General features: G+C 35.1%; 2 protein-coding genes across 2 annotated transcripts; both read left to right on the forward strand.

Moving 5' to 3' along the window:
• The first annotated feature begins 1,973 nt into the window (after window positions 1–1,973).
• LOC18039585 (DNA-3-methyladenine glycosylase) lies at window positions 1,974–5,154 on the forward strand. Its single transcript, XM_006429842.2, has 6 exons — window positions 1,974–2,644; window positions 2,847–2,918; window positions 3,050–3,173; window positions 3,690–3,760; window positions 4,571–4,628; window positions 4,730–5,154. Exons 1-6 carry the CDS (start codon window positions 2,324–2,326, stop codon window positions 4,891–4,893), a joined length of 810 nt encoding a protein of 269 aa, XP_006429905.1. The 5' UTR covers window positions 1,974–2,323; the 3' UTR covers window positions 4,894–5,154.
• Window positions 5,155–6,012: 858 nt separating this feature from the next.
• On the forward strand, window positions 6,013–9,937 carry LOC18039288 (gamma-tubulin complex component 3). The gene is made up of 3 exons (XM_006429843.2): window positions 6,013–8,340; window positions 8,458–8,913; window positions 9,020–9,937. The coding sequence occupies exons 1-2, from the start codon at window positions 6,074–6,076 to the stop codon at window positions 8,750–8,752; spliced, it is 2,562 nt and encodes an 853-aa protein (XP_006429906.1). The 5' UTR covers window positions 6,013–6,073; the 3' UTR covers window positions 8,753–8,913; window positions 9,020–9,937.
• The last annotated feature ends 276 nt before the right edge of the window (window positions 9,938–10,213 follow it).

Below are 10,213 nucleotides of genomic sequence, written 5' to 3' on the forward strand. Positions count from 1 at the left end.
AAAAGAAAGTTACAATTACCTATTCAAAATATCATCATTTTTTTATTACATTTTACATTAAAGTTGTAGTACATTATAAATGCAAAATTTAATTTTTAATAATCTAACACTTTTTAATTTTCTTTTTGCCTAAAACTCATATTTAATAACAAAACCTAAAAAAAAAAAAATTCTTGCAACTACCCATGCTGCCACAGTAATTAAAGCCTAACATCTCTTAATCATTAATGAGAGCCGGCATCAAATTATGAGAACAATGAACTTTATTAATTAGACAAAATATGTATCTTGTTACTTTCATTTTGTTTTTCCATCTCCTTCAACTAAACTTTATATTAGATGTAAAGATTTTATATGGATTATTCATTTATTTTCTTAATTTTTAAGTTTTTGGTCTCTTCTAATATATGAGATTTTGCAAAATTGAAATGAATCTACTTTTGGTATTCCACATTGGAAGCAAGTATATACTCATTGACCTCTTTTGGAACGACTTGCACACTTATAATAAAATCAGCATCTTAAGGTGCCATATATGATATAGAATAATATAGCACTTTAAATATGCTGCAAAGTTAATATTAATTTAAAATTAAAAAACTAATATTTATCAGCAATTATAAGTCACCTGCTATCTTTTAATTATTTTTTAATTATTCATTATATTAAATGAATGATTGAGATTAAAATGCTTAAATCTAATACTCCACAATAATTCCATTATTAATGCTGTAAAAATACATACAACATCACATAGAAGTTTTTAAAGGATATATTAATTTAGTCCAAACTGTCAAACAATTTCACAAAAATGTTAATACCCACTTTCGTACAAACATGAAATAAAAAATTAGTTTAAACGAGATGAAATCTGACATGTTCACAATTGAAATTAAAAAATATTGACAGAATATTATTCCTTTTATTTGGTATTTAGGCGATGTAACTTTTAAGTCATAATTATTGTGACGGAAATCTATTGCTGTGATATAAAAGTATATCATATATGATAAAATATGACATACAAGTAATTTTTTGTACAATACTAATAAAGATATTATAAGTTTTTATCAAATAATTATGAGATAAATTATATTTAGCGTAAAAGCTTTGCAATTGATTACAAATATTCTGTATCTATAGCTAGTTTTTAAGCCACAGTTGTCTACAGTAGTACCAGATTGGTCGGAAGTGGAGAGTTAGATATTATGGCCATTCATTAAAAAAAAAAATTGTGCTGATAAACGAAAAAATCATTACAATATATCGTTTAAGGTAATATCTCATGTAAAATAATATAATCAACAAAGACAGTGAGCCAAAAATATTATGATGAAGTAAGTTATATACATTGTCCATCATGCTGTGATATATGAAAAAGGTTGTAAAGAGATAGTGGGAAACTTAAGTGGATTGTCGCACTGCCTCGTCACGCTAAAGAGATAAGACAGCTTATTAAAATTTTATCATGTGGCAGAATAATGGGTCATTAGATCATATTATAGAACCCATTAATTTATTTAAAATAAACTTAAATGAGACAAAATGTGGTGTCACTGATGGTTCCACATTAGACCTCACTACTCTGTTACATAGCAGAACTTTAGTGAACTGTCTCACCATCTCATATGAGGTGGTGAAACAATTGTACACAAATTTATTTTCTAATTATTATCCAATCAAGTTTCTCTCCTAGATGGTAACCAATTTTAAAGAAAAAATTTTCTATATCAATTTGTAAAACCCAGCTATTTGAACCCAATAATTTCATCTTTATAGTCATTTAAAAAAAAAAAAATAGAACAGTTATTATTTCAAAATATTATTTTAATTTAAAAAGTCTCAATAATCACTTAACTACGCTAACTTCCACTTTTTCTTCCAAAATTTTATTATTAGTAACTTTCTCTCACTAGAGTAACATATTTTAAAAATTCTCTTTCTTTCAATCTTTATATCGTTTCTTGCTAAATCATAAACCTTCTTTCTTACCCATTATTATCATCTTCGATTTTTTGCTTTCAAAGATTTAACCTACGTATTTCTTATAACTGGATTCAAAGTCTTATGGATTTAAAGTGACAAGAAGTTTCCAGTTTCCAATTCTATATGATTGGTATCATTCTTTTCACTATACATTCAGATAATGACTCCGTCCTAATTTTTATTCTTTAATTTTCAATAAAAGCCCATGATGTTTCATTGACAAAGTACCCGCCAAAACCCAAATCCCCAAGAGGGTCAGTCGACAAACCTTTCATTCCTGTTTGTCAAAGACCGAAGCCGCAAAGCCAGGAGTTGATCAACCAAAAACAGAGCCTGGATGAAGCAAACTCAACGATTCAAACGAGTCGGAGTCGCAATCACCAAAACCAAGAAACCCATTTCGAAAACTACCGAGTCCACCAATGACGACTCCATAATTCGGACGGGTCACCGCCCCAAATCAGTGACCGTCGATATCAAGTCCAAATCCTCCCCTAAACCCAAAATTGCTCCATCAGTTCCCATCTCTGCAGGCCCATCATTTGAGAATATGACAATCCTGCCTCATCACTTCTTTCAAATCGATGCTCTTGATCTTGCCCCTCGTTTGCTTGGCAAGTTTCTTAGGAGAGATGATGTTCTTCTTCAAATTACTGAGGTAATAAGACAACCCATCTTTTTAAATTCTTTAATTTGGTAAATGCCAAAATAAATTAGAAATTTTTTGTGAAGGTTTGTTTGTAACTCGTGTGATTCTATTTAATTAAGCACCCTTTTTTACTTGGATGCTAATGTGTAGCTGTTTACTGGTCAATTTATCTATTTATATTTGACAACTAGTGTTCTATGAATTATGATAGGTAGAAGCTTACAGACCGAATGATTCAGCATGCCATGGTAGATTTGGAATTACAGCAAGAACAGCCCCGGTTGTAAGTAACTATTATTTAAATAATACTTGCTTTTACTTTCGTAAATGAATGGAAGTTTGGAATTTACTTATCTTGTATTACTTTTAATTGCTAGTTGATAAAGCAGTATTGTTCCTTTCCTTGGTTTGTAGTTTGGACCCGGAGGGCTTGCGTATGTCTATCTATGCTATGGTCTCCATACAATGCTTAATGTTGTAGCTGACAAGGAAGGAGTTGGGGCTGCAGTTCTAATACGATCTTGTGCTCCTGTCAGTGGTAATTTTCCAAATCAATACATGCATAGCTATTTTAATTCTTCTGATCTGCACCTCTAATGTAATCTGTTTGCCGGACATATCTAATTTTTATTTTCTAGTTAGGCTAGCGAGTCTTTTATTTCGAATTGCAAGTAATGAGCTCACTATTTACCTGCATCCTTTTTGAGAAAATGAAAATCAGGAGCTGATCTTCTATCCAATGGATTTTGACCACTAGATGTACTTAATTATCATATCCATTTATCCTGTGAGTTCTTTGAATTTGTACGAGAACTTGACACCTTTGAACTGACTCAAATACTCAATATAAGTGGCATGACAACTTGTCAAAAACATGGGGCAGGAATCAGAAAGAAGAACTTACCAGCCAAGTTAACATGAAAGTTCATTTTTTATTGACTTAGAGATGGTCTTGAAAGTAAATATTATGAGAATTATCATTTCTTTATGCTACTGATGTTTTGGTGGAGAAAGCAGCCATATGATTTCTTAACTTGCGGTGAAACAATTGCAGGGCTGAAGACCATTCAGCAGCGTCGTGCACAATTAACTGAGAAACCTGTTCTTCTCACTGGACCAGGAAAGGTCGGTGTTAATTTCTTTTGCCATTTTCATCTTGTACCATTTTTTTTTTACTCTTAATGCTTTCCTGGTTTGCACAATTAAATGCCAACAATGTCTGTCGGTCAGAATTAAGAAACCCAGTCGTGCTGTTAAATTTGACTTCTTTTGGCATCTGTGAGGACCCGTATTTAGGGATTGTCTGGAATGTATATTTACATTTGTAGCTCCATTCTCATTTGTGACTTAGATTTTCTTAATGCTGTTGGAGCACTGATCATCACTTAGATTTTGCTTAATGATGTATGTTTTATCCCATTGCTTCAACTCTGAATAATGAAAGTGGGATATTACATTTGATAACATGAGGATTGGAGATATAGTAGCAACCAGAAAAGAACAAGAAAGATTCTTGCTTTCAAAATTAGAATTCATTGCTGAGAAATAGAAGGAAGATCACAAATGTGTGTAACTAGTTTGTATTTTAAAATATTGTATTCATTCTAGCATGTGTCGATTCATCTAATATCTACAAATTGGCTGAGAAGTTGCAAATTTTAAGCTTTGATTGTATTATTATTTGGTGATTGTGAAGGTGGGTTTGGAGGCTCCAAATGTGCTCATAAATTTAGAGGTGCAACTTGTATTGTTAGGCTTGTGCATAAAGTGTTATTTGGACTTGCCTTCCATAAAAGATCTTTTTCCCTGCTTAACTGTTTCTGCTATTTGAATTATTTTCTAAACTTACTAAGGGTGAATTAGTAGAGATTTGATTTTTCAGTTGATGAATTAGGGGAATTCACTCAAACTTGGCTAGTATACTTTCCTTACCAGGTTGGTCAAGCACTGGGAATTTCAACAGAATGGTCAAACCACCCTCTTTACATGCCTGGTGAGTTGAACTGTCATGCCTAATTGCCGACATTGTTCTGTTACTCTAATGCCCGAATGACAGTTATGCAATTATGATGGACATACACGGACGCGGTGCAGGTGGTTTAGAAATCTTAGATGGTCCCAAGCCTGAGAAGATATTGATTGGTCCACGAGTAGGCATTGAATATGCTTTACCTGAGCATGTTAATGCCTTGTGGAGATTTGCCATTGCCGGTACCCCCTGGATAAGTGCTCCTAAAAACACACTGATGCCTCAATGATTTTATATATTCTTCGCAGCAAGCACGTGTACGTGGAAACGGTGGAAGTTAGAATTGAAGAACTAACATGAACAGCCTGTTTCCTGCTTATCAGAAAATTGTAAAATGAAAAGTGCACTGCTATTTGAACACTTTTTATTACTGTAGTATATAAAACAACAGTACTCTTCCTGCTATACTACTGTCGTTTTTGGCTTCCTGCCGTTCAAATAGCATTTTCAAAATGAAAAAAAGACAGAATATTTGAGCTTAATTTATTACTCTTTGCTGCTCGTAATTTGCTAAGACATTGACATATAATTTATCAAGTTTCAATTTTTTAACTTTCGACTTCAAAGCATCCATAAATTGGCACATTAATCTCACTTGTGTAGAAGTCCTAAATATAACAAGCCTATATTTCTTCATTTTATTTATATTATAACCCATTACCATCATATTTACAATTAGAAATTTATTAGAACTATCCCATATTGAGTTTATTACAGCAGAGCTCATGTGTCTCATCATTTGTGACTTAAATTATGTATCTTTTTTTTTATACACTAATATATTACACTCCGAGTTCTACTGATATTTACAATTAGAGATCAGTTGGGACTCTCTTAAGTAATATTATTACAGCACAGTCTAAAAATCAATAATCAATTAAAGTTGGAAAGAGATCTACTCTCACTGTTAATATTAGAGGGAGATCGATTCTACTCCAATATAAAATAAATAAATAAACTCTTATTATACTGGAGAGTCGAATCCCAATACTGTGCTAGCGCTAGACTTGAACCCATGCGCCCAGGGTGCATGCCCATTGGTTAAATTATGTATCCTTACTTTATAAAGTTTTGATCACATGTTCCACATATTTACTTTTAGGAAAACTTATCTTTATTCAAGGTAAACTATTAGCTCATTATATTTGCACCAATTGGGTTAAAATTTATAAAAATAATCTAATCTCTTTTATACCTCAAATAAAACACACCCTTGTGTACACAATTCTAAATTGATCTATACATATTTTTTTTACCTAATTATATTTTTAAAATCAATGCAAAAAAAACCCAATTTTCAAAAAAATATATATATTCAAATTTCCGCGCCCATTAAAAATCAAAAAACTTTTTGACAAAAATACAACACTTTCCAAAACCCTCGTTACTCGCTCTCACTTCACAGAGAAATGGACGAAGAGGAACAGAACAAGCTCATAGATCTAGTCAAAGAACTCGTTCATCGCTTGCTCTCACAATCCCCACAATCCCAGCAAAACCCTCAAAACCCTAATTTTGAAAACTCTTTTCGTTACGCTCTCCGCATTTTATCCAGCCGATTAACTCCCTCAATTGCCCCTGATGCCGCCGCCATCGCTGAGTCCGTCAAGCGCCGTCTCGCCACCCAAGGTAAATCCTCCGACGCCCTCTCTTTCGCTGATCTTTTTGCTAAATTTTCCTCCAAAACGGGCCCCGGCAGTGTTAATAACAAGTGGGCAGTTATTTATCTGCTCAAAATTATATCTGAAGATCGAAAAAGTGCGAAGAATGTTGTAAATTCGTCTACTTTGTTGCCCAATCTGGGTGTTCATGAATTGGAATCGAAAAATGATTCGAGGGTTTTGAATGGGAAGGAAGATAAACAACTGGGTTGGAGACAAAATGGGGTTTTGTTGGTTAATAAGGATCCAGAGAATTTGCGTGATGTTGCATTTAGGGAGTTTGTGAATTTGGTTAAGGAAGAGAATGAGGTGAGTGAAGAGGTTTTAGTGAGAGATGTGTTGTATTGTTGTCAAGGGATTGATGGGAAGTATGTGAAATTTAATACTATGGTTGATGGGTATTGTTTATCGGATTTAGTTAAGGTGCCTAGGGCCACACGTGTTATGGTTAGGAAGCTTTGTGAATTGGGTTGGCTGTTTTGGAAGGTTAGGGGATATATTTCGGAGAGTATGGAGCGGTTTCCAGCTGAAGATGTGGGGACTGTAGGGCAAGCATTTTGTGCTGCATTGCAGGATGAATTATTGGAGTATTATAAGTTGTTGGCTGTACTGGAAGCTCAAGCCATGAATCCTATTCCTTTGGTTTCAGAGAGCGCTGGCTCGGGGAATTATTTATCATTGAGGAGATTGTCAGTTTGGTTTGCGGAGCCAATGGTGAAAATGAGGTTAATGGCTGTTTTGGTTGATAAATGTAGGGTTTTGAGGGGTGGAGCGATGGCTGGAGCTATTCATTTGCATGCCCAACATGGTGATTTGCTTGTGCATGAGTTTATGAAACGTTTGCTCAGGCGAGTGTGTTCTCCACTTTTTGAAATGGTGAGAAGCTGGGTTTTGGAAGGGGAGTTGGAGGATATATTTGCAGAATTCTTTGTTGTGGGTCACCCTGTGAAAGCTGAGTCACTTTGGAGGGACGGTTACCGGCTGCATTCGGGGATGCTTCCTTCTTTCATTTCACAATCTCTTGCTCAGCGCATTTTAAGGACTGGAAAATCAATCAATTTCCTTCGTGTTTGTTGTGATGATCGTGGCTGGGCTGATGCTGCCACAGAGGCTGCGACTGCAGCTGGTACTTCTACTAGGAGAGGCAGTCTTGGATATGGAGAAACTGATGCACTTGAGACTCTGGTCATTGAAGCAGCAAAAAGAATTGATAAACATCTGTTGGATGTTATTTATAAGAGATATAAGTTCAGAGAACATTGTCTTGCAATCAAGCGATATTTACTGCTTGGGCAAGGTGATTTTGTTCAGTATCTAATGGATATTGTGGGTCCAGAACTTTCTGAGCCTGCTAATACTATCAGCTCTTTCAAGCTTGCTGGATTGCTGGAAAGTGCAATTCGGTCATCTAATGCTCAGTATGATGATCCTGATATATTGGATAGGTTGAGGGTTAAGTTGATGCCACATGGCACTGGGGATAGGGGTTGGGATGTATTCTCATTGGAATATGATGCTAGGGTACCATTGGATACATTGTTCACCGAGTCTGTTATGGCAAGATATTTGAAGATCTTTAACTTTCTATGGAAGCTCAGACGGGTGGAGCATGCACTTATTGGTGCTTGGAAGGCAATGAAACCAAACTGCATCACTTCTAATTCATTCACTAAGCTGCAGCATGCAGTTAAGCTGCAGTTGCTTTCAACACTGAGGCGTTGCCAGGTTCTTTGGGATGAGATGAATCATTTTGTCACAAATCTGCAATATTATATTATGTTTGAGGTCTTGGAGGTGTCTTGGTCTAATTTCTCAAATGAAATGGAAGCAGCCAAAGATCTAGACGATCTACTTGCAGCACATGAGAAGTACCTCCACTCTATATTTGAGAAGTCTCTCCTTGGTGAACGATCACAATCGCTTTTCAAGTCTCTCTTTGTCTTGTTTGACCTCATATTGCGATTCAGAAGTCATGCAGATAGGTTATATGAAGGAATTTGTGAGTTGCAAGCTAGGTAGCCATCTTGAAATTATATAACCTGTAATCTATGTTTGTTGACAAGTATTTATGATCATGCAGGAGCAATTGATTTCTAACATGTTTTTTCACTTTTGCTTTTAATCTAATGCAGAACCATGGAATCATCTTTATCCTCACGAGACAAGAAAAAATCATTGAGACAAACGAATGATATGCACACAAAACCCGGTTCATGGCTCAGTGATGGCAGGAAAGCTCTAACACAACGTGCGGGTGAATTTCTTCGAAATATGGAACAAGAGCTGGATGCAACAGCAAATGAATACACGTCATTGCTTGAGGGTTTCTTAGCTCAGTTGCCTGTGCAGCAACATGTTGACTTAAAATTTCTCCTATTCCGGCTCGACTTTACTGAATTTTACACTCGGTTGCGTCCCAGTGTGTAGTAAAGCTGTCAATACATTAGAGTTCAAGGATCTTTTTTAACACCTCAATGTATGACAAAGTGTTGACTTGCTAATTGATTGCCACTGTGCAAGTGAACAATCATGTGGTGCCTTGCTGACATCTGGACCAACCTGTTCGTTTTTCTATTGCTTGATATTAGGTACATGGTAAAACTTTGCTCCTTTTTTCTGCGCCCATGGAATCCTATTAGTCCTTCCATATATCTTTCTTTTCTTGCATCTGACATCTATCTCGAAATTTTGCAGATGGTGTTTCCTGTTTTCTGATGACTGGTGTGAAGATTTTCAGTTGATTGGAAGGTACCATTGTATCACTAAAGCAGAGTGTTAGATGTAGTTGTGTACACGTTTGAATATGATAGGCTAATGCATTGGTGTTTCTTGTGTTTATTGTCTATTGCAAATTATTTATTGAAAGCTTGTATATCTATAATAGAATTCCAGGTAGGTTAACTGATAATTAGTGTGTGCTATGCTTTTTCCTTTCTATTGCCCCTTAACAGAAGAAAAGTGTAAGCTGCTTTTATTATTGTATTCCCGATATAGCTTGTTGCAATGTGATGTGCACTGTTAAGTGTTTAGATGCAGGGAATTGTAGATGACATTTAGTCCTTTTTACAAGTATGAATGCATGATTGTAAAAGCTGCTGCAGAATCGTTAGCATATACTGTTGAATCAATGCTCAAGTCAAAAGTTTTTGAGGTTTTCGGACAGATCGTTTGAGGATTTGTGGTGGTTTTGGCCCACCCTCAGCTGCAGACCTTAGTATTTGACTTACAGATACTTATTAGTGTGGAATTGGAAAAACCCTTGAGAGGATTCTTTGTAAACCCTTGAGTTTATACTTGCTTATTGGGATTAAACAAATGGCAGCAAGGTTCAAGAAGCTGCGCTTGGGTGGCTTGATCCATGGCTAATCAGTACTCGAGTTTAGTTCTTGATGAATATGCATGGCAATGTGGATTCGGCATCAAGATTTGCATGCCCCTAAAGTTTTGACTTGTGCTTGGATGAGGCATTGGATTCTGTATTTTGCAAGAAGAGTATAATGGCCCCAAAAGCAAAGCACACAAAATGCCACTAAGCAAAAGAAGGAAACATTAGGATAACACAATCAGTCTTTTGAGGGTCACATTTTTCACTTTCATGCTTGTATTTATAAATTGTAAATTTTCATAATTTTCATAAAAAGATTTATTGCACTTTCACCGATCAAGTTGGTAACACTATATTTGATTCCTTTTAAGATTAAATTTACACTGTTAATTCATTTTGTTGAATTTTATGAATATAGGCAATATATTTTTGTATATAATTTTCTTGAAGATATACAAAAAAAAAAAAAAAAAAAAAAAAATTCTGTTAATTCCAAAGAAATCATAGACAAAAAGTGCACCCTTTTGGTGTTGCCTAAATTCACAAATGGAGCTCGCTCCCTA

Source organism: Citrus clementina, unplaced genomic scaffold (assembly GCF_000493195.1).
Source record: "Citrus clementina cultivar Clemenules unplaced genomic scaffold, Citrus_clementina_v1.0 scaffold_6, whole genome shotgun sequence".
Classification (NCBI taxonomy): Eukaryota; Viridiplantae; Streptophyta; class Magnoliopsida; order Sapindales; family Rutaceae; genus Citrus; species Citrus x clementina.